Consider the following 25,128-nt stretch of genomic DNA (forward strand, 5'->3'; position numbering starts at 1 on the left):
CTTGGCACTGGACGCTGAGAAGGCTTTCGACCGCCTTCCTGAAGCAAGTATTACACAAATTTGGATTCCCCCCGCAATAATCCAACAAATCTTTGCACTATACTCCTCACCCTCAGCACAGGTAATCCAAGCTGGATTCCTATTTAAAATAACAAATGGGACGAGACAAGGGTGCCCGCCATCCACGGGCCTATACGTCCTCGCACTGGAACCCCTCCTGCACCTCATAAGACAAAATGAGACAATACAGGGAATACACATGGGAGACAAGCAAATTAAAATTAGCACATTTGCCGATGATGTACTACTGTATTTATAGTTACATAGTTACATAGCTGAAAAGAGACTTGCGTCCATCAAGTTCAGACTTCCTCACATATGCTTTTGCTGTTGATCCAAAAGAAGGCAAAAAACCCAGTCTGAAGCGCTTCCAATTTTGCAACAAACTAGGAAAAAATTCCTTCTTGACCCCAAAATAGCAGTCAGATGTCTCCTTGGATCAAGCAGCTATTACCCCACTAATTAGAAATGATATCCCTGTATGTTATGTTTTTGCAAGTATGTATCCAATTGCAGTTTAAACATCTGTATAGACTGACAAAACCACCTCTTCAGGCAAAGAATTCCATATCCTTATTGCTATTACTGTAAAAAAACCTTTTCTTTGCCTTAGATGAAATCTCCTTTCTTCAAGCCTAAATCTGTGACCTTGTGTCCTATGTATAGCCCTGTTTATGAATAGATTTCCAGATAATTGTTTGTACTGGCCCCAAATATATTTGTATAATGTTATCATATCCCCTCTCAGGCGCTGTTTTTCCAAACTAAAGAGATTTACATTTTTTAACCTTTCTTCATAAATAAAATGCTCCATTCCTTTTATCAATTTTGTAGCTCGTCTCTGCACTTTTTCTAGTGCCATGATATCTTTCTTTAGAACAGGTGCCCAAAATTGCACAGCATATTCAAGGTGTGGTCTTACCAGCGATTTATAAAGAGGCAAAATTATATTTTCATCTTGAGAATTTATGCCCCTATTTATACATGACAAAACCTTACTGGCCTTGGCAATGGCAGATTGACATTGAATATTGCTACCTAATTTATTGTCTATAACAATTCCCAAATCCTTCTCATGTGTGGTTATCCCTAGTTCACTACCATTAAGGGTGTAAATTGCTAGTGCATTTTTAACCCCGAAGTGCATAACTTTGCATTCTTATACGTTAAATTTCATCTGCCATTTTAGTGCCCAGTCCCCCAATCTATCCAAATCCCTCTGCAGAAGGCAATATACTGCTCACATTTTATTACTTTACAAAGTTTTGTGTCATCTGCAAACACTGATATATGGCTTTCAATGCCCATTTCAAGATCATTTATAAATATGTTAAATAGAAGCGGTCCCAAAACAGAACCCTGAGGGACACCACTTACCACTTTTGTCCAGCTTGAAAATGTACCATTAATGACAACTTGTTGTACTCTATCCTTAAGCCAATGTTCTACCCAAGAACAAGAATATTCATCTAGACCAATTTATTTTAGTTTGTAGACTAACCTATTGTGAGGAACCGTATCAAATGCCTTGGCAAAATCCAAGTAGATCACATCCACTGCAACACCCTGATCTATATTTCTACTTCTTCGTAGAATGCAATTAGGTTAGTTTGACATGACCTATGTTTCATAAAACCATGCTGATTATTGCTAATAACACAGTTGTTCCCAATGAATTCCTGAATATTATCCCTTAATAGCCGTTCAAATAAATATAGCGAACCCCCAAGAATCCCTACCTACACTAATGCAGATGCTTAAAACCTATGGACAGGTCTCATATTACTCAGTTAATGTGTCCAAGACGCAGGCCTTGCCTATTGGCATCCCAGCCCCGGTACTGGGAGTCCATACGATATTTAGGGCTAACAATTACCAAAAACCCAGCAAACCTCATACCCCAGCAACCCGGCAAACTATGTCTCGGTTTGGAACAAGTGCAGTCAGCTACTGAAACAGTGGTCACCGATGTACCTGTCCTTGTCAGACCGCATAGTGACACTGAAAATGTCCATCTTACAGAGGCTTCTGTACCTCTTCCGCACCATTCCCCTCTGCCCCCCCCCCCCCTATTTTAAGACAATTCAGGCCGACATGGGAAGGTTTGTGTGGGCGGGAGGTAAAGCCCGGGTTCCCGTGAACATCTTACAAGCCCCCAGGAAACTGGGAGGCCTGGCAATGCCTAATATCCAAACCTATTATCACGCAGTACTAGCCACGGCTGTCCCACATATAACCTCCGAGACCAGACCACAATGGGTCTCACTAGAACGGGACTTAATAGGCAACCATGAAATCTCACACTTGCTCTGGACACCACCAAATCTCAGACCTGACCTACCCTTACTTCCCCCCAAGGTACAGTTGCTATTTCAGATTTGGGGCAAGTATAGACCCAGACTCGGCAGCACCCCCGGCCTCTCCTTGGCGACTCCCTTCAGGGCCCTACCTTACATCATTCCCACGTTCAATGCTATGCCATGGCACCGCAAAGGCGCAACACACCTCTACCACCTATTCACCGCAGATAAACTCCTAGACTACACAAGCTTATCCGAGAAATATACACTCCCACAGTCCTTGCTGTACTCATACCTACAACTAAACTCCTATTTGTCCATGGAAGCGAAACGCTATCTAGGCACCTCCAGGAATACAAATATGATTACTGCATTGGAAGAAATGTGTATAACTACAAAATTATGACCTCACTGTAAACTGATCTCCATGTGTCATAGCTCCTTATCTAACTTTAGCTACTTCTCCACTACCAAATATACAAAACAATGGGTACGGTGCCACCAAAAACCGGGGACACTATTCTATCCAACCCACTCAAATTACTAAAACCGACCTCCCACATTGAACAACACCGTAAAAAATTATACCGCTGGTACCTAGTGCGAACTAGACTACATAAGATTTTCCCCTCTACCTCCCCACTCTGCTGGAGATGTCATGCAGCGGAGGGCTCAATGCATCCTATCTGGGAGAGCTGTCCACGGCTACTCCGATACTGGACTGAAGTCCACGCACTAATTTAAGACATCACGCATAGCCCTCTCCCATTCACTCTGAAGTCATGCCTATTACTAGATCTCCCTAGAGATGCCCCAACAATTAATATCAAGGAGATGGAAGTCCACGATCCTTTCCAAGGATAGCGGAACTGCACAAACAGTTTGATTTACGAGACTTCCTGTAAGTCGCCCCCCCCACCCCCACACTCTACCGAAAAACATGGGAGCTTTGGCAAACATGGAGATCTGGTAATGTACTATGCTTATAACCCTGAAAAGACCCTGTGGTTCATTAGCCGCACCCGACTGCCCTCATGCTGTAGCGATAATGGGCGGCTACCTAACCCTCATGGACCTGCTGGTATATACACGGCCGTCTGAATGTTGATATACCACTTGACTGCTTAATACTGTGATGCCCCCTGTCCCTCATTTTCTCTGTTTTCTACCCACTCCTTGTGTAACAAGCAATCGAATTGAACAAAGCTATTCTTACCCACCTCCCCTTTTCTCTTCTGTACCCCCAATATGTTAATGACCAAATAAAAATGGTCAAATGAAAAAAAAATCCTAGTATTCAGTTGGAAAAGACAGTGTTAAGTGTGTCTAGGGTGTGTTTCTTTGTCTGGTTTCATCTGATGATCTTAAATCCAACCCTCTGGATCTCACCCTGGTTCTCTCTTTGATCTTTTGTCCCCAATTTTTTAAGAATTTCCTATCTTAAAGGACCACTCTAGGCACCCAGACCACTTCAGCTTAATGAAGTGGTATGGGTGCCAGGTCCAGCTAGGGTTAACTAATTTTTTTTATAAACATAGCAGTTTCAGAGAAACTGCTATGTTTATCAATTAGTTAAGCCTTCCCCTTTTTCCTCTAGTGGCTGTCTCACTGACAGCCGCTAGAGGCGCTTGCGTGATTCTCACTGTGAAAATCACAGTGAGAGCACGCAAGCGTCCATAGGAAAGCATTATGAATGCTTTCCTATGCGACCGGCTGAATGCGCGCGCAGCTCTTGCCGCGCGTGCGCATTCAGCCGACGGGGAGGAACGGAGGCGGAGAGGAGGAGGAGAGCTCCCCGCCCAGCGCTGGAAAAAGGTAAGTTTTAACCCTTTTCCCCTTTCCAGAGCCGGGCGGGAGGGGGTCCCTGAGGGTGGGGGCACCCTCAGGGCACTCTAGTGCCAGGAAAACGAGTATGCTTTCCTGGCACTAGAGTGGTCCTTTAAGGTCCTTTACGTCACTAATTTAAAGTGACCAACGGGATTAGGTGGGTGTACCTTTTTCTACTGATTGTCTTATACACATTGATCAGTAGATGGCTTTATAGCATCACAATAATTTCTCATTGTGAATTCCAACTAACACTTTAAACTTGAATTTTGTGATGCATTTGACATCAAAAATGTCTTATCTTTATGACCCATCAATCAAGCTTCAAAATATTTTGTGAGACATGCAGAATTTTTTTCAGGCTATAAAGTATATTTTGACGCATTTGGACTGGTTCAACTCTCTCTTACAATGGGTTTTTGTAGAAACCCCATACAATTTAAAAAGTAAAATAAATTACTTGGAAAATATCTCTTTCTGATAATTCTGTGTCTGATTTTCTCAGTTACACGGTTTAATTTTGGATCAATTAGTAGTAGGTGACAACATGTGATACATATATATATATATATATATATATATATATATATATATATATAGAGAGAGAGAGAGAGAGAGAGAGAGAGTTAATACATTGCTAAACACAAATACACACACCAGTCAAATCTCACTTTAGCAGTGCTCGCACTACTGCAAGGGATTCTGGGTAAACGTATGCACAAACATCCAACTAAACATATAATTCAGCCTGTAAGCATTTTCATCTACCAGATGAAATATAGAAAGTGACGTAACAATGTTTTTCAACTATTCCTAATAACAGTGCCTATAAAAAAAAAAAGACATTTGCAGCGTCCATTTAGCATGCAATGAAAAATTGTTACAAGCATAGCTTTCCAACAAAGTACAGTTCATTGTTTGCACAGAAAACTTTTAAAAACTTTGCTACTTCTGAGAGCTGTACTTCCAACTGCCTGTCATTTTGCTGCTGTTGACTTTCCTGAATCCATCTTCATGTTTTGCATTTTTGTATGTGAATGCATTGCAAATAAACCCTCGGGACTCTCTTATTAATCTATCTAGCAATATATTAACATTCAAACCAAGCAGACCTTCCTTCTAACCTAAAATGTATATGGCCTCTTTTGGTTGATTTGTGTATTGCAATCTGCAATATATTTTAATTCAAGAAGATTGTCCCTATCTACCAACAAATGCCCTCTGTTGCTTCATGTGTGTATTGCACAAGAGCTAACTATATGCTAATGCACATTATGCAGAGAAATGCATTATCCTATTTCTAAAGCCTTTCCCTCTTTAATATTTTTAGTATCTATTTTTACTACACTAGTTAGCAGAAATGGCTACTTAAAAAGTGTCAAAATACCCAAAATACCTGTGATGTCTGCTTTATATAAATATATACCTTTGTGTGGAAATTTTGTTTTCTCTGACAGCTGATTCTAAAATCACTCCACATTAAAATTTTACTTTACTACATGTATTTTGTGACCAGTAACTACCGAATCCTATATATTGTAAATCAGAACAACTAAATTCATTTATTTTGAATAACTTTTCTTAAGCTGCCAAACTTCCCTTATTGCCAAAACTGTGGGGGGAAAAAACAACCAAAAAAATGAAAAAAATATTTTTTTGCATATTTTTATATTGTCCTTTAAAAATATATTATATATGGCTGATATAGGCGATCTGCTTTGGAGGACGCAAAAATCCGCTCAGATGGGCCATCCAGAACAGCAAGCAAGGAGTTCCCGACGGACTCGAGGGACCGGGAGCCACCGGCGGAGAGTCTGACTGGACGACCTCTGCCGCGGCCATACATCTGTTCAAGGAAGAGATCAGAGGGGTATCCGTGCGCCTCCATGATACAGAAATTACCATCGCTTCCCAAGTATTACCGACCTGGAGCGGGAGATGGCTGCCCTTGAGCAAGGTCTGTCCCACAACCAGAACCTCATGGCAAATATGGAGGACCGCAGTCAGTGGAAAAATGTTTAGATCCAGGGCCTAGTGGAGGCTGTCACTGCAGCTGAAATCTCCCACCTCATCAGGAGATTGCTTACCTGCCCATTTCCCCCTAAACAAGCCAAGGCCATGACTTTGGATAGCTGCTACCCTTACAACAGGCTACCTCATCGAGAGTGTATGTGTTATCATACACTTCCAACATGGTCCAGACAGACAATTCTTCATGTCTGGGGTCCGCAACAAATTTGACCAGTTACCAGTTTGAGGAACACTCGCCTTTTCCGGATATTTCCATAGACCACTATGGACTGGTGTAGATCCTTGCGACCCTTGACTGCCGAACTTGCCAAACATAAGCTGCCCTATAAGTGACAGTCACAGGGGCCTCTGAAATATGACAAATCAGAAAAAAATATTATTTTGTTGTAGGGATCCTGAAGAGACTTGTTCTTTAGTTTTGAAAGATGAGCAGCAAATAAGAATGTCTCTTGGTAAAGAATCAGAATCGAATATTAGGAATGTAAATTAATTGGTAAAGTTACCAATTAATAATGTATACATGTTATTAATGAAACATCAGCTTATATGATACCACAGGTCATTAAGAGAGTAAAAGGCTGACAAATTGTTAAACACTTTATTTTTTTCATGTTGCATCTGTCATAGTGTACACTTTTTTCCCACCATTCCTTAATTCATTAGAGGAGAAGTAAAGAATTAAGTTGTCAAGAGAGACACAATAATTTTTACAGGAAGATCAAAAAATATTAGAGATTCACAAACACTAATCAACAGACACTTATGCTGGATTTCTCTTTCACATACAATAACAAAGCCGATTTATTACATGAGCTTTGTTACTGTTCTGCTTCAGAAAAAGGATACAATAAAATAACGGACTCAAATATCTTAACAGTTGTTATTGACCACTCAAGTGTGAATTAATATTGCATTTGCATTTAAAGCTGTCAAAAACTATTATTTAATATAAATATATTTATAATATATTTATATCAGAGGAACACTTCAGCACCATAACCATTACAGTGCACTGTAGTGGTTATGATGCCAGGTATGATCTAGATATTAAAGGTAAACATATTAAACAATGGTTTGACTTCTTACCTGGGGTCAGTCAGGCGCTAGCCCTTGCATGCATTGCATCTGACAGAGATTGAATCTTTCTGTGTGAGCAAAGCTTCCGACTCTCCATCCTCAGTAGTGGAGGTGGAGGTTGGTGGGAAAGACCGTTCCCACCCCTTCTCTGCACTCCATAAATAATGTACTATGGTTTAGTGTTCATTTAAGGATGTAAGGCAAACTTGGTGTTAGTCTTTAATGTAATTTTGAGTTTAGATTTATCACAATTTATGTATTTATTACAAAATATCCAGACATTCAATAAGCTACATTGTGACGATATACAATCTTCTGTTGCAATTCATTTCAAAGATCTGTCAATTTTCAGAATGTCCTGTCCAGAGGATGTGCACAGGTGTAAGCACGGTTTTCCAGAACAAATTTAGCTATTTTTCGAATACTGTCATCCTGGTTTTCAGCAGAATCTGAAGAAAAAGATATGATCACTTTACTTATACTGCTTAAGCACCAATTAACTTTAAAATCTGGAAAAAAGGAAAGGCTGACAGAGAGGGATTACAGAACAGGTCCTCCCAACCGTCAGTCTCAATACCCCTGAATAGAATAGTCCATAGTATTGGCTAGGAGTTGCCAGTAGGGGACATATATGCAAAATATGAAAAATAATAAATATTTATTAGTCCCTTGTAGGGAAAAAAAACACTCAATAAAATATAAAGTGAAGGAAAATAAATCAAATTAAATTCATTTAAAAGTGTATATACAGTGTACAAAAAAAGTGTATATACAGTGAGCGGAATAGGGATCCTCTATCGAGAGGTAACCTCACAGCGAACCTTGTTATCAAAATACAATTGTATAGATTGCAACACTGTTTCGAACGCTATAAGTAGCTATAAATCTGTATCTAGGGAAAGACAGTGGTGTCACCCTAATAAGGATTGCAAAATAGCAAAGTCGCTAGAGAGGAATAACAACATAAAACCCCCCTTGGCAAGGTGTGCAGAGCAATAGGGTGTTGTACTCAGAGAGATTTGTGTGATTTAGACCAGTGTCCTGAAAACTGGCCCCTAAATAATAGAGCTGTTTAACATGCGTCCCTCCTAAGTAGAAAAAGCGAACCGTGGACCCCTAATATGGGTAGCCCACTAGCTGTAAATGGAGGGTAAAGCTTGGCATCCCATGAAGTGATGCTGTAGTGATGAAAGCCTGTAAAGAAAAAATCATCATAGGCTCCCAGTATCCTTTCCCCAAAAGTACGTTACTAGGGAACGCACAGGACAGAGACAGAAATCCAAAGTCTAAGTCTAAAGGGCAGAATGGTGGGTAAACAACCCCACAAGGAGCCAAGCAAAACCTTAAGAGGATTGGTATATAAACCAGTTAAGCTAATAGGGGAGCTTCCTGCCTACATTAAATAAGATAAGGACTATAGTAGATTGTCTAAGTGCTATAATAGCAAAAAATGGCTGAGCCTTAAAGTCTATATTTCAGCGGCATAAGTTCCCCTATAGCTACTGCACACGTAGTTCAAATAGAAACTCGGACCCCAAAGGTCCCTAGACTAACTAATGCTAGCTAAACAGCGATTCCTATCATTATTTTAGAAAAGTTTCTAAGTACTTGGTGTTAAATAGATAGATCCCTAAAAAGAATCTCGGACCGAGTGGTCCCGGCGTTTGCTCAAACGCCGGGACCACTCGGTCCGAGATTCTTTTTAGGGATCTATCTATTTAACACCAAGTACTTAGAAACTTTTCTAAAATAATGATAGGAATCGCTGTTTAGCTAGCATTAGTTAGTCTAGGGACCTTTGGGGTCCGAGTTTCTATTTGAACTACGTGTGCAGTAGCTATAGGGGAACTTATGCCGCTGAAATATAGACTTTAAGGCTCAGCCATTTTTTGCTATTATAGCACTTAGACAATCTACTATAGTCCTTATCTTATTTAATGTAGGCAGGAAGCTCCCCTATTAGCTTAACTGGTTTATATACCAATCCTCTTAAGGTTTTGCTTGGCTCCTTGTGGGGTTGTTTACCCACCATTCTGCCCTTTAGACTTAGACTTTGGATTTCTGTCTCTGTCCTGTGCGTTCCCTAGTAACGTACTTTTGGGGAAAGGATACTGGGAGCCTATGATGATTTTTTCTTTACAGGCTTTCATCACTACAGCATCACTTCATGGGATGCCAAGCTTTACCCTCCATTTACAGCTAGTGGGCTACCCATATTAGGGGTCCACGGTTCGCTTTTTCTACTTAGGAGGGACGCATGTTAAACAGCTCTATTATTTAGGGGCCAGTTTTCAGGACACTGGTCTAAATCACACAAATCTCTCTGAGTACAACACCCTATTGCTCTGCACACCTTGCCAAGGGGGGTTTTATGTTGTTATTCCTCTCTAGCGACTTTGCTATTTTGCAATCCTTATTAGGGTGACACCACTGTCTTTCCCTAGATACAGATTTATAGCTACTTATAGCGTTCGAAACAGTGTTGCAATCTATACAATTGTATTTTGATAACAAGGTTCGCTGTGAGGTTACCTCTCGATAGAGGATCCCTATTCCGCTCACTGTATATACACTTTTTTTGTACACTGTATATACACTTTTAAATGAATTTAATTTGATTTATTTTCCTTCACTTTATATTTTATTGAGTGTTTTTTTTTCCCTACAAGGGACTAATAAATATTTATTATTTTTCATATTTTGCATATATGTCCCCTACTGGCAACTCCTAGCCAATACTATGGACTATTCTATTCAGGGGTATTGAGACTGACGGTTGGGAGGACCTGTTCTGTAATCCCTCTCTGTCAGCCTTTCCTTTTTTCCATATTTAAATCCCACGGGTTATGCCCATATACCCTGCAACCCCTACCAACCCCAATGTAGGATTGTATCTATTTATTTATTTATTCTCTTCCATTGGTGGCTGTGTCTTTTCTCTATTTAACTTTAAAATCTGCAGTGAGTAATGACAAAAAGCGTAATCAATCATAAAACTTACGTTTTGATAGCTGAGCCATGAGGTAATTATTCCCGAAATAAGCCTCTGAACAAAACATATTTGCCAAAAGTACCTAATTGAAATAAAAAAAATATTTAAGAATTATGTCCTGTAATAAGCATATAAATTAACATTGGGGCATGATTTTATATAGAAATATATATATATATATTAAAAAAATGGGCTTCATAGAACTGTTAATTACTGTGTTAATCAGAAAGATGAACAAGGTTTATATAAATAAACATTTGGTGTTATATATGGGAACCAGTCACTAGACTCAGACCAGTAAATGCAATTATTTTGTTATTAAATCCTCTACTGTTGACCAGTGGTAAAGACATTTTAGGACCTAAGGGGTCTTCAGTGAAACATAAATGTCAGTAGCTATTTTTTGCGTTCTCCTCAGAAATCATATTGTTATTCAGGAAATATCATCGAATATCATAAAATAAAATAAATAGGAATAACTTTAAACCTTATTTAATGCTTACTTCATGGTCATGGTTGCGAAGTCCAATGCTGATGGACCGACTGGCTCTGGAAATAACAGCTGTCATTGCGTACAGATTAATAAGAACATCTGCTACTCTCTTTAAAGCCAACTGCTCATCCACTATAGTCTGCAAGACAAAATAAAGCATATAGAACCCCACGATTCAAACAAAAAACATTAAAATTTGTTGTACACAGTAGGTTGTTTGAGAAGGTCATGCATTTTTTTAATTGTGCAGCATCCTGCGGGTGTGATCATATTTCTGTTAATGTGCATTTCTACAGGTATTGATGCAAATATATATATATAAAAAAAATAAATCACACTATAAAATTAGTTACTGTGGCACTTGTGAGTGGTAAGGAAATCTTACCATCAACAAAGACACAAAAGTGGGCGGTAGGTATTAAAAGGTTGACTACCCCTGATTTACACATTTTTAAATGACTACATGGTTTTAAAGGAAAATATCACATATAAATATATTTCAACCACTTGATATGGAGCATACATATACAAATGCTACCGGATTTCCTTAATCTTAGTTACTACATCAATGTTACTATTTGTACCTATAGTTTACTACTGTATAATTTTGTACTTGCAGTTCAAAGTAATTATTAATAACCTGTCTGATAGTATTCTGGTTGGCAAATATTGTAATTGTTTTAGACAAATGGCAGGTCTGCTCAACCATTTAATCACATGACACAGAGGCAAAGTAAGCAAAAATAATAACAATATATGACTTGGAAATGTTCAAGATTAAATGTTTAAAAGGCTGTGCTCACCTTGCCAAACCTGTACAACAAGCTTTCTACAGTATTTCCAAAATAATATGTGTTCTCCTCCAGTTTCTTTGCACTTTCCTGAGAAAGAAAATGGATCATTGTGAGTTTTCATGTTATCCACTTATATCATTCTATTATCTGTTGCAGATTACATTACGAAGGTGATTCAATGTCAGTATGGGATGTCACAGGTAAACATGTCTCCAAAGGAGCTCTAATGCCAGCAAGTAACAAGAACCGTACAATCTAGAACAGATTTGGCGCTTTAAAGCGACGCAGTGGTTTTGGCACACAGATGAGTATTTTGTACTTGCTATGTACTTTTGCATTAAGATAGACTAATCTTGGTATTCACCTCTTGTCTCATATTATATGGACTATATTGTGGCTCTCTCTGATTTTTGAGAGATTTGCCACTGTGGGGACTTATATCCATAATGACGGTCTGTTCTACATCAAGAACGCCGCGTTCCGGCATGCGTTCCACCTGGCCGAATGCAGAAGTGAAGTCAGATGCAAAACAGGAAGACGCCCCGCTAATGAAAAATCACACACAGATGGCCGGCAAAGATTAAATGTATATAAGAAGACATCAGGGACTCAAACCAGACCTGGAAGAAGGCTTTATTGCCAAAACATGTTTGCTGCATTTAGTTTTATCAATTTGTTTTTATACTCACTCTTGGTTACTAACTATAGGGATAAGTGGAACTCCAGTTTTTCCTTATTATATTGTTTATTGTTTTTATATGCTTGGTTCCACTCCCACAGTACCTTGAGGTGTTTGTTTTTTAATACTTACAATAAATTTCTTTTAAAATCCATCTGGAATCTCATCACCATCTTCTACTACCGTCAGTGGGATCGCTAGCCTGTATTGACACCTTTGCATCTGTCACACAGAGCCTGCTACGGCTCTGGAGAATGTGAGTTGTAGTCCTACACCTATTCACTGCTTCTTAATATTATACAGTTCACACTATGTTGTGTGTTATTTTTATATTTTAGGTACCATTCCATTACAGTTCATCATATGGTGATATTATCTGATTTTTATATATTTGCACTGGGTAGGGTGTATACACTGATATATTGTATTTATCATTTGTTTTCTGTGTTTGGTGTATATGGGAAGCACCATTATATCAGTCATACTGCCTGCCAAGTATTTTAGCTACGTTTAAGGTTTATACTAATATTGTGAAGTGCCTACACACTCTTTGTTTTTACTATATCAATTGAGAAAGCCTAATGTGTTGTGATTGTATAGAATGATCTTTTGATCGGTTTGGATTTTGTGTTGTATATTACAATAAATATTGTTTTTACCCTCAAATTTTGACTTTTTTTATCCTGCATTTTATTTTATTAATCTAAAGGAAGCTCATCGGGTACTGCCATTCTATCTACATCTACCTACATATATCATTTGTGGGGATCATACCACCCAAACGGTGCTCTTGAAATTGTGAGTAGATTTTATATTTTTTGATAAAGAAATATTGCTTAAAACGGTGAGCACTATATCTAATTTATTTCCTTTCACATGCCGTTTACACTGTGAACATCTAAATGGGACAGCTCCAGCTTTATCCTTGAGCGGGGATTGTACTACTCAGAGCCCTCTAAGAGCTGATTGGAAGCTCTGTCCTTGTAAGTCTATTTTAGCTTATTTAAGACATTCTATATACTGGATTACACTATTGGTGGCTTCTTTTTATTTTTTTAAAATTTTTATTTTTGCAGTGCATATGGAGTAACAGACTTGCACCAGGTACCCCAAAGGCAAACCTTGTGCTATTCAGACATTAGTTACAATGGGGTATTCAGTAGTACTTGCACAATTTTTTGGTTAAGTAATGAGGTCACGTTATTGTCATGAGCTCGTCAGAATTATAAGGTACATGCTTATCTGCTCATTGGTGACAATTGCATGTGTTAAGGTTAGTGCTATACTCATACGATAAACAATAAACAATAAACAAGTGAACAACAAATTGGTGGCTTCTTTTGTGTTTTCATCATATGAGACACCAACAACAGAATTCCTCATCTGCACTGAAGTTTTATCTAATTGAACATTAAGGAGGATAACAGACTGACCTCCAAAAAAGCACTATTTCCAAAATGTTATTTCCCCCCAATTTTTTTTTTTTTTTGCTGGGACTCTCTAATATTGTTATATTTTAATATTTTTTGATAATATTGTACATCTATATATCTATATTGGAATATCTAGTATTTCATATTTGGCAGAGTCTGTTTTCTTTGCATTTTTTCCTTGCTCCTCTTGGATTATTAAGGTATCCAAGTAACAGATCATATTTTGCCGCATTTGGAATTAGCGCTGCATCTTCTTTTTTCTCGTTAAACACGTGAATACCCTAATGTTAAGAATGATTATATTTGTTTTTAAGATGAGATTGTTCCTGTAATAAATATTTTTGATTTTTTTTTTTTATGTTCACTTAATGTTCATTTAATATAGAAACATCTCCTTACCTCTAAACTTGGATGAACAACTCCATCTTTTCCTGTTAATCCCAAATTCACACTTCTTCCAAAGCTGTCTCGAAGCTTTTTAGAAAGCATTTCCAAAGCTATCCCAACGTTTCCCTTCTTCATTTCTCTGGAAATACTCAAGACTGTTAAAGGATGTACTGGACAAGTGACTCTACACCCTAACATACACTAATCAGCCAATGTTAAAACAGGTTAAGTGAATAAAACTGATTATATTGTTAAAATGGCGCCTGTCAAGTGGTGTAATATATTAGGCAGCAAGTGAACAGCCAGTTCTTTAATTTCATGTGCTGGAAGCAGGAAAAATGGGCAAACAAAAAGATCTGAGCGACTTTGACAAGGCTCAAATATGAATGGCTAGACGACTGGGTAAAAACTCTAAAATTACAAGTCTTGTGGGGTGTTCCTGGTATGCAGTGGTTACTACCAAAAGTGGTGCAAGGAAGGACAACCGGTGAACCAGTATCAGGGTCATAGGTGCCCAAGGCTCATTGATGCATGTGAGGAGCGAATGCCAGCCCATCTGATCCAATCCCACAGAAGAGCTACTGTAGCTCATATTGCTGAAAAACGTAATGCTGGCCATGATAGAAATGTATCAGAACATACAGTGCAGTTTGCTGTGTATGGAGCTGCATAGCTGCAGACCGTTCAGAGTTCCCACGATGACCCTGCCCAGAACTGGACCATGGAGCAATGGAAGAAGGTTGCCAGGTTTGATGAATAATGTTTTCTTTTAGATAAGGTGGATGGCGGTTGCGTGTGCATCATTTACTTAGAGAAGAATTGGCAACAGGATTAACCGCAGGCCTGCAGAGGCAGTGTTGTGTTCTAGGCAATGTTCTGCTGGAAAACCTTTAGTCCTGGCATTCATGTGGATGGTACTTTGACACGTGCCACCTACCTAGAGCCCTTAATGGTAATGGTGTTCTGTGATGGCAGTGGACTATGTCAGCAGGACAATGTACTCTGACACACTGTAAAACTTGTTCAGGAATGGTTTGAGGAACATGACAAAGAGTTCAAGGTGTTGCCTTGGCTGCTAAATTCCCCAGATTTAAATCCGATTGAGCATCTGTTAGATGTGCTGGAACAACAAATCTGACCCATGAAGGACCCACTTTGCAACTTGCAGGACTTAAAAGACTTAGCGATCATAAGATTTAACTTAAATTACATTATTGTTTTAACATGAACATGAAGGACCCACTTTACAACTTGCAGGACTTAAAAGGACCTGTTGCTAATGTTTTGATGCCAGATACCACAGGATAAGTTCAGGGATCATATGGCGTTCGTGCATCGACGCATCAGGGCTGTTGTGGCAGGTGGTTTTAATGTTGTGGCTGATCAGTGTATGTACTCAAGGGTAACAATTTACTTCCATATTATAACTACTACATGTAGTTAATCCTCTCTACCTCACTAACATATTGAGTGTGCATCAATAATTCTGTGACCAATGATTCTGCTGTAACTATTGAACTTCTCGAATAGCGATCATAAGATTTTTACTATAAATTAAATTACATTGTTTTAACATGAATCAGACCACAGCAATCCTCAAATATTGCATTATCCATGGTTTTCCCAATCAAAAAGGTGTGTAGTGCAGTCATCACACTGAATGACACATCGATATGAATACTGGCATATGCGGCATATGCATCACAACAGGAAAATATATACACATTTTATTTAATGTTTATTATCTGCTCTTTTAGTTTTATTTTTCAAATTGAGTGACTTGTTTAGAAATGTACATCAGAAGCTAATTGCAATGGGCCTTTCTCCATATATTAAAAAAAACAAAAAACTCCTTACTTTATTTTACCAGTCAATATTTTCCCTGCATGTTGCATTCCTGTCAGAGCAATGTACATACGAAGAATTTCATTTGTTCCCTGAAACATAAAACATAGTTTTCAAGAAACACACAAAGCACCTGGAGAAGTTAGACACATGATTAAGCTTCAGATAAAACAACTACCGCGGTCGCAGCGGCGATCGGGCCTGTCGCTCAAGAGGGCCCGGCCACCGGGTGCCCGCACGTTAAGGGTCCCATCGGGTGGCCCATGCTGCCAGAGCCACCCGATGGCAATGAATATCCAGGGGGCCCGGTCAGCGCTGCGGCGCTTCAACAGCATGACTGGGTCCCCTGTGATGATGTCAGATTGAGCTGGGAGGAAGTGACTGCCCCGGTATATATATATACATACACAGTTCCTGGGTGTATAATCTGCATTATAATATGCACATGCATTCCGGAGCATTGCCATGGCACCCCATGGACCACCAGGGAATCCAGTATGCTCCCTTCCTGACAACAGGTACTAAAGGCAAGGAAGGGTGGATAAACATTGTTAAAGATTTTTAAAAGCACAATGTCTTAGGACGTGAGTGCAAGAGGTTGTCACAAATATTCAGAGGAAAAAAAGAAAACTTTCATGAAAATGAAGAGCTCATGACTTAATCTAGATGAAGAAGAGGCACTACATGCTTCCCCTGGCCACATGCATTTCAAACACAGAAGAAAATGTGCTTACCTCAAAGATAAGCAGAATACGGCTGTCTCTGAGGTAACGTTCATATGGATAATCTTTCATGTAGCCCAAACCTCCCAGGATCTGCAAAGCTTCGCTCACACAGAGCCACGCGCTTTCTGAACTGAAAACCTACAAGAAAAGCTCTTGTTAGAATAGCTACAAAGCAGATTTATATTTGTAGACCTATTAAAATTAGTAAGCTTCAAAACAAAATATGCACATAATATGCCAATATTCAATAATGATCTTATCAAATGTATTCATGATTTATCTTTGTAAAATTAGTTTTGCTACTATTAAATGGACATTACAGTCCAATTATGACTCCCATTTGTCTTTATGCATCTAACAAAACAACTTCAGCTTAATAAAGCAGTTTTTATGATAGAAACATAGAATGTGACGGCAGATAAGAACTATTCGGCCCATCTAGTCTGCCCAATTTTCTAAATACTTTCATTAGTCCCTGGCCTTATCTTATAGTTAGGATAGCCTTATGCCTATCCCACGCATGCTTAAACTCCCTCACTGTGTAAACCTCTACCACTTCAGCCGGAAGGCTATTCCATGCATCCACTACCCTCTCAGTAAAGTAATACTTCCTGATATTTTTAAACCTTTGCCCCTCTAATTTAAGACTATGTCCTCTTGTTGTTTTTTAGTTTTTCTTCTTTTAAATATAGTCTCCTCCTTTACTGTGTTGATTCCCTCTATGTATTTAAATGTTTCTATCATATCCCCCCTGTCTCGCCTTTCCTCCAAGCTATACATGTTAAGATCCCTTTAACCTTTCCCGGTAAGTTTTATCGTGCAATCCATGAACCAGTTTAGTAGCCCTTCTACTACTGCCAATGCAGTCTCAATGCTCAATCCCTCTGTCATTTAGAAGTTAAACTACTTTTATTTGTTTAGACGAAGAAGAAAATGGTTTAATTTTTAGCACAGATTGTTTACTGCTGCTCTGTTAATAGAACTTTAATCACACATAGGAGCCCCCTACAGGCTCTAACAAGCAATTAACCCCTTAAGACCGCAGGACGTACTATGCCGTCCTTATTTTGGTGGCTCTAAAAGCCGCAGGACGGCATAGTACGTCCTGCGATCTTATGTACTTACCCGGTCGCCGGCGATCCCACGCCGGCGATCGCGGTATGGGGGACTTACCTGGGAGCCCAGGGAGTCCCCCTGCGTCCTCTTCAGCCGCCCAGGGCCATGTGATCGCGAGGTCCTTGCGAGGACCCCGCGATCACATGGACGGCATAGCCGTCCAAGGCATTGCCAGCAGGGGGAGTGCCTGTAATGACAGGTACTCCCCTGCTGTCTGAAAAAAAAATAAAAAATGTTAAAACAGTGTAAAAATAAATTATATATACTTAGATCATATATATATTTATTATATATATGATCTAAGTATATATATATACACACATATACACACATACACATAAATATGCATACACTGTCTACGTGTATTTTAATATTAATATATACATAATTATATATATATATATTAATATCAAAATACACGTACAATGATATTGATTAAATATATATATAATTTTCATTATATATATATTTATATATAATAAAAAATAAATAAATATATAAATACGTTAAAAAAATAAATAAAAAAAAAATAGATAAAAAATATATAAACATGCGTAATTTCGTTCTAACTGTATTTTAAAATTAATATATATATATTGATATCAAAATACATGTAGAACAAAATAATATATATATCTATATACATAAGTATATACGTATATATCACTATGTATATACCTATATATAAATAAAAATAATTTTAAAAAATTATATATATATATACACACATATATATATACACACATATATATATAATAATTCTACGCATATATTTATGTAATAATTTTACATAATTAGGTCATTTTATTAATTACAATTTGCAGGACCTGCCTGCCAACCCAGGCCAAAAGTTCAGGGAATTACATTGTCTAGCACTATATTTAACTCTGTAACTTTCCAAGACACCATGAAACCTGTACATGGGGGGTACTGTTTTACTCGGAAGACTTCGCTGAACACAAATATTAGTGTTTCAAAACAGTAAAATATATTACAACGACTATATCGTCAGTGACAGTGACATTTTTTGCATTTTTCACACACAAATGGCACTTACACTGACGATATAATTGTTGTGATACGTTTTACTGTTTTGAAACACTAATATTTGTGTTCAGCGAAGTCTCCTGAGTATAACAGTACCCCTCATGTACAGGTTTTATGGTGTTTTCAAAAGTTACAGAGTCAAATATAAGGTTTGCGTTTCAGTTTTTTCACATTAAAATTTGCCAGGTTGCCTTTGAGACCGTATGGTAGCCCAGGAATGAAAATTATCCCCATGATGGCATACCATTTGCAATAGTAGACAACCCAGGGTATTGCAAATAGGGTATGTTCAGTTTTTTTAGTAGCCACTTAGTCACAAACACTGGCCAAAATTTGCGTTCAAATTAGTTTTTTGCATTTTCAAATATTAACACTAACTTTGGCCAGTGTTTGTGACCAAGTGGCTACTAAAAAAGACTGGACATACTCAATTTGCAATACCTTAGGATGTCTACTTTTGCAAATGGTATGCCATCATGGGGGTAATTCTTATTTCTGGGCTACCATATGGTCTCAAAGGCAACGTAACCAATCTGGCGAATTTCAATGTAAAAAAACTGAAATATGTAACACGCTATATTTGACCCTGTAACTTCCCAAAACACCATAAAACCTGTACATAGGGGGTACTGTTTTACACGCGAGACATCGCTGAATACAAATATGTGTATTGTATTGCAGTAAAAGCAAACAGTATTATGACATTCACAGTTAGAATGTCACGTAGAACTAAAAAAATTTAAAAAAATCTTATTTTCTCCCATTTTTTAAATATTTTTTTCATATTAAATTATGTTCCATACCTAAATATTTGATGTTAAACGAAAGCCCCGTTTCCCCTGAATAAAATGATATATAATAAGTGTGGGTGCATTTAATATGAAAGAGGTGAATTATGGTTGGACAGACATATAGCGCAAATGCCAGGTTTTGTTTACGTTTTTTTGGATCACAACTTGTACATTTGGCTGCGGTCTTAAGGGGTTAACAGAGCAGGACATACATTATAAACATACTGTCAATAAGAAAAGCAGAATATCTTGATTTCACTTCTTATTTTAGGAAGTGTATAGGGAGGCTGTGTTCGTCTCATCCAAGGCAAAGTGAATGGCAGAGAATTGAGCTAAAGTTGTTTGGGTACTTAGATTGTTCCATGAATTTTTGCTACTATTAAATATGTTTTCTTCTTTTAAAGTAAATAGCTCTTTTATTTTCTTTGGCCTAACAGATCTTCAGCCATTAACCCCATGATCTGCCATGAAATCAGCAAACAACCAATCAGCGGGAGCATTGCACTGATATTGTGGAGTATCCAGACCAGCTATATTTTAACCCCCCAAAAAACTGAATAATTCATTTTTTACCTACATTTCCCCAAAACAGCAATGTGCTTGTATACTGTGTTGCCAGGCATTTTTGAATTTACAGGATCAATTTTAGGAGTCCATATCTGTCTAGAATTGTGACAATTTGTTTTAAAAAAAAATAAAAAATAAAAAAAAATTACGATTTAGCAGTTTTAAATAAACTTCTGAAAAATATGAATTTTTGAAAAGTTACAAACCCAAGTCATTTCATATGGGATAGTAGGTCTCCTTTAGCATATATTTGCTAAAACTTCCATTTGTATTTTTCCTGTGTTTTCACACACATATTGCAAAGTATTTAGGAATTTTATGCAAAGTGTATAAACACTAGTGCTGAACAATACAGAAATTTAGGTTTAGCTTCCTCAAGACTTTGGGTGGAATTACAGTGCCCATTTCTGCTTTCATACTAGCATATTTGTTACACTTTAGCATATTACAGAAGTTCAGTGCAGAACCCCTTATCTGTTACTGTTTCAGAGGCATGCAAGAGACTGAGGGGGCTGAAATTTGCTGCTCTACTTTACCCTTACATTCCAGAAGCTATCGGGGGGAAAAAGTGTTGTAAGGAACCAAGGGACCTGAGCTATTGCTCCTGACTTCCCAGCTCAAGACGGTGTTGGCAAAAAAAAAAAAAAAAAAAAGACCTCCCTCCCCGGTCCGCAGGCATTTAGCTGGCAGCCGGCAGGGGAGGGAGGGAGAGAAGACACGGGAGCTCAGCCTGCAGCTCCTCCGGGTCCTTCTCTCACGAGCACGGAGCGCTGCCGCAGTTAACACAGCAATGCTCCGGATCTCGCGAGAGTGAACTCTATCCCTGGATCTGCGGGCTAGAGTTCCCTCTCACCACTGCGACCCACCAGGGTTTTCTCACGGACCACCAGGGATCGAGAAATGTCCCCCCTCCTCCCTCAGTAAAGGTAAGAAGGGAGAGGGGACATAAATGTATTTATTTATATTACTTTTTTTGTTTGTTTTATAAAAAAAGCCTACCTGCCCTCCTCACCACACATTCACACACTGCCCACCCTACACACATGCACACACTCCCCCCCCCACACACACACTGCCCCCTTATACACATACACTGCTCCTATGCCCTACTACAGCACCATATCCCAGCAGACCCCAGGTAAGTTGTCAAACTGTTCTTAAACGGTTTGACTACTTACTCTGGGAGGGGGTCCTGGCACTCCTGGCACCATAACATAGAGCTGTAGTGGTTATTGTGCATGGATTATTTCTGCCACCACAGGCATAACTAGATTCATAGGCTCATTGGGACCTGGCTCAAAAGGTTTTCAATAAAAACTGGCCAGTTTTACAATATGATTCCTTCCTTAAAAACACCATCACTAATCAACCGTCAATGACTTTTAGAAGATCTAAAAACCTGGCGGATCATTTAACTCATATTCACTTGAAACCAGCACAAATAGCACCTACATGGCTCCAAGCCACTAAAGGTCTCTTCAAATGTGGTCATTGTAAAGCCTGTGACTTCGTTCTACCATCAAAAACAGTTTTGAATAAAAGAACATTAAAGGAGATCACTATCAATGACTTTGTAAACTGCAGCTCCACGAATGTTATTTACCTTATAACATGTGAGTGCGTCGCAGAGTCTTACAACACATTAACTCCATCACCAATTTACATGTTGATACTCCAATAGCAAGACATGTAAGACAGAACCATGTGTCTAAACCCAGTGTACTTAAATTCCAAGTGATCCACCTCCCCTACGGCGCGAGTGACGAACGGGGGTTTTGTCTCCAAAATCTTCCCTATATCAAATGGCTCTCGCCAAGGCTGTCCACTTTCCCCAATACTCTACATTCCAGCACTCGAACCGTTGTTTGCGGATGATATTCTGTTATCACTAGAAAAACCACACATATCTTTGCCGCAATTCCATAAAATACTAGCTCACTACAGTAGATGCTCCTACTACAAACTAAACATAGCAAAAACACAGGCCCTAAGCATAAACATCCCAAGCCACGACCTGAACGCCCTGAAAACACAATTTAACTATGAATGGAGACAAGACCACATAAAATTCCTAGGGGTTAACTTTACGCCCACACCCGCCACCTTATTTAAAGCAAACTACACTAAACTTTTAGGGGAAATCAAATCCATCACACAAGGATGGAAGGGTAAATATGTATCATGGATGGGACGAATCGCATCGGTAAAAATGGTAATACTGCCCAAGATCCAATACCTCTTCAGAACACTCCCCCTTCAGCTCCCCACAAAATATATCCTGGAAATACAAGAACAAATTAACACATACATATGGGAGAACACACAACCCAGGGTAGCGTGTACTACTATGTTCCGACAACTCTCCCAGGGTGGAATGGGCTTACCTGAAATAAGAGGATACTACTGAGCAGCGCACATAGCCCCGCTCCTATCAGCATTTCAACACAAAGACACGATGGCCTGGGTCGAAATTGAAAAGAGCTATGCTAATGGACTTTCCATACCAACAATGGCCTGGATACCGAAACCCCAACGGCCCAGCAACAAATCACTACTACCGACAACTCAACTAACCCTAACAATTTGGGATGACTACCGTAAAAAGATGGGCATACTGACGAAAATATCCCCAGCCCTCCCGCTAGAAGCATTGAGCGTAATCATCACGAACTTCAACTACAAAATATGGAACAAACACGGCGTGCGAACCCTGTCCTAACTTGTGACAGATGCTCACCTTAAACATCTGCCTGACCTCCAACAAGAGTTCCACTTACCCGCAACAGCCACCTTCTCCTACAGGCAACTGCAAGCCTGGTTCGCCCTACAAACGAAACAATCAGCAATAACCTCCCCGGAACCACCCCTACTAGACGTAGAAAAGATTTGCCTAAAAACCAAACCGGCTAAGAAACTGATCTCACTGATCTATGCCTCGGAACATAACCAGCCCTCACGACACCCCCCCCTCTTTTAAAACAGCATGGGGAAAAGATATCAAACACCCACTCACTGAAGACCAATGGCAGAATATCTATAAAGCACATAAACAAATGACCCTCTGCATGAACCATGTGGAACTCTCCCGAAAAGTACTCTACAGGTGGTACCTGGTGCCCTCACGCCTCAAGCAAGGCTTCCCTGACACGTCGGACACATGCTGGAGATGCCAGGCGGACAAAGGCACTATGATCCACACCTGGTGGCATTGCCCACAGCTCACAACATACTGGCAAGATGCACCAAAACGCACCTACCACTCTTGCCTGAGATATTCCTCCTTTTACTACTTCCAAGCAACCTACGAAAAAGCCACAGATATATCATATACCACATCATCATCTCAGCACTAACAACCATAAGCAGAAGATGGAAACAAACAATCCTACCAACAATAGACCAATGTATCAAAGCGATAGACGACTCCAAACACTATAAACTGATGGCAAGGAAAACAAGACCAAAAACAACATACTACTCTACGGCTTGGGAAATGTGGGACAAAAATAAGCCGGGACCTCCATAAAGAGCTCTTACCCAAAACACCACCCTCTGATCATAAGCTCCACGATGGCAGCACTTATCTCTCCATGCCACCGTCCCAAAAAAGAAAACAAGATGAATCTAACCCTCACCCTACGTCACTACCCCCTTCCCTCCCCCCCCTCCCTCCCTACCCATGGGAACAATACAAACACAGGCATAATAGCTCATGCTGCCCTCATACAACAACCCACACTCCTAGGGATAAGCTAATGAACCCAAGCAAATTAGGTACTGCCCCAAAAGCAGCAGAGACGAGACACAAAGACAGCACCATGCAAGCACACCCCAACAGGGCAAACGCCCCCGCCCCCCCCCCCCCGACTCTAGAACACCCTAAAGAACACACAACTTCTGTAACCACACACCAAAAGCAGAAAACCCAACATGAGGTACAAACGAACAAGGGGCTAGCAGCAAACCACTGCAAATGTGCATATATGTCGAATCAAAATGATGGTTGTAAAAATGACTACGTGTACATGTACTAAGCATGAATACTGTATAACTACGTCCCCCCCCCCTATTCTCTTCTGTAACCCCATCACTCCAAAACCAACAAAATAAAAATGGTCAAATTCAAAAAAAAAATTCCAAGTGATCCAACAAATATTTCAAAATCATTGAAAAGGAGATATAAATGTAGCACTACTTAAGGCTGAATCACGTTGGATTTACCAATTCAAAACATTATACCCTAAAGGGTTTTTAAATGAGGAATTTAACATTACTCTATTTATTCATTCATAAATGGATGGTTAAGGAGAATCTTGGATTATGAGGCAGCGCCACTTGTTGTTGCTATAACCCATTGTATTGGGCAAACCCCTTACGCCGTTACGGCATTCTATGCCGTCCCGCATTAAATGGGCTTTAAAGTTGTTGCGCCGTAATGGCTGAAGCCCCCAGGAGATCGGAGGTGCTTACCTCCGCCGCGATCCTCCTCTGGAGGGGTGCCTGACAGCCCAGGCAGCCCTCCCCCGGCAAATGAGGCCCTCGGGGGCCATGTGATCGCTCTCAAAGAGCGATCACATGGCCCCCTATAGCTGGTTGTGGATCTGCCAGCAGGGGGACTGTCTGAAATGCTGGTGGGTAGTGTAAAAATATATATATATATATATATATATTAAACATGTTTTAAAATGAATTAAATGTGTGTCTATATGTATATATAAAATATATATATTTTATATATATATAATATATATACACATCATATATATGTAACGTCATACAAAGTGTATTTTAATCATAATATACATATATATTAGTATTAAAATACACTTAGAATGACGTTACATATATATATATATATAATACATCTATATATATTTTATATTTATATATACACGTATAATTACAATAAATAAATAAAATTATGAAATAAATAAAATATTTTAAAAAAAAATTAAATAAATTAT

The 25,128-nt window shown here is 39.0% G+C and overlaps 2 protein-coding genes across 2 annotated transcripts in view; both read right to left on the minus strand.

The window, feature by feature from the left end:
• Nucleotides 1-25,128, minus strand: part of LOC134568392 (dimethylaniline monooxygenase [N-oxide-forming] 2-like) — a 489,265-nt gene that overhangs the window by 63,696 nt on the left and 400,441 nt on the right. The gene's annotated exons all lie outside the window — the stretch shown is intronic.
• The window catches only part of ACAD9 (acyl-CoA dehydrogenase family member 9), an 88,966-nt gene continuing 70,640 nt past the window's right edge, over nt 6,803-25,128 (minus strand). The window contains exons 12-18 of the mRNA XM_063426965.1: nt 16,653-16,781; nt 15,931-16,010; nt 14,086-14,212; nt 11,584-11,661; nt 10,791-10,919; nt 10,297-10,369; nt 6,803-7,744 (exon numbers count right to left, since the gene is read on the minus strand). Coding sequence (XP_063283035.1) covers nt 7,644-7,744; nt 10,297-10,369; nt 10,791-10,919; nt 11,584-11,661; nt 14,086-14,212; nt 15,931-16,010; nt 16,653-16,781 — 717 coding nt within the window. The 3' untranslated portion in view covers nt 6,803-7,643. The remainder of the gene's footprint in view (nt 7,745-10,296; nt 10,370-10,790; nt 10,920-11,583; nt 11,662-14,085; nt 14,213-15,930; nt 16,011-16,652; nt 16,782-25,128) is intronic.

The sequence above is a fragment of the Pelobates fuscus genome, chromosome 7 (genome assembly GCF_036172605.1).
Source record: "Pelobates fuscus isolate aPelFus1 chromosome 7, aPelFus1.pri, whole genome shotgun sequence".
Taxonomy (NCBI): Eukaryota; Metazoa; Chordata; class Amphibia; order Anura; family Pelobatidae; genus Pelobates; species Pelobates fuscus.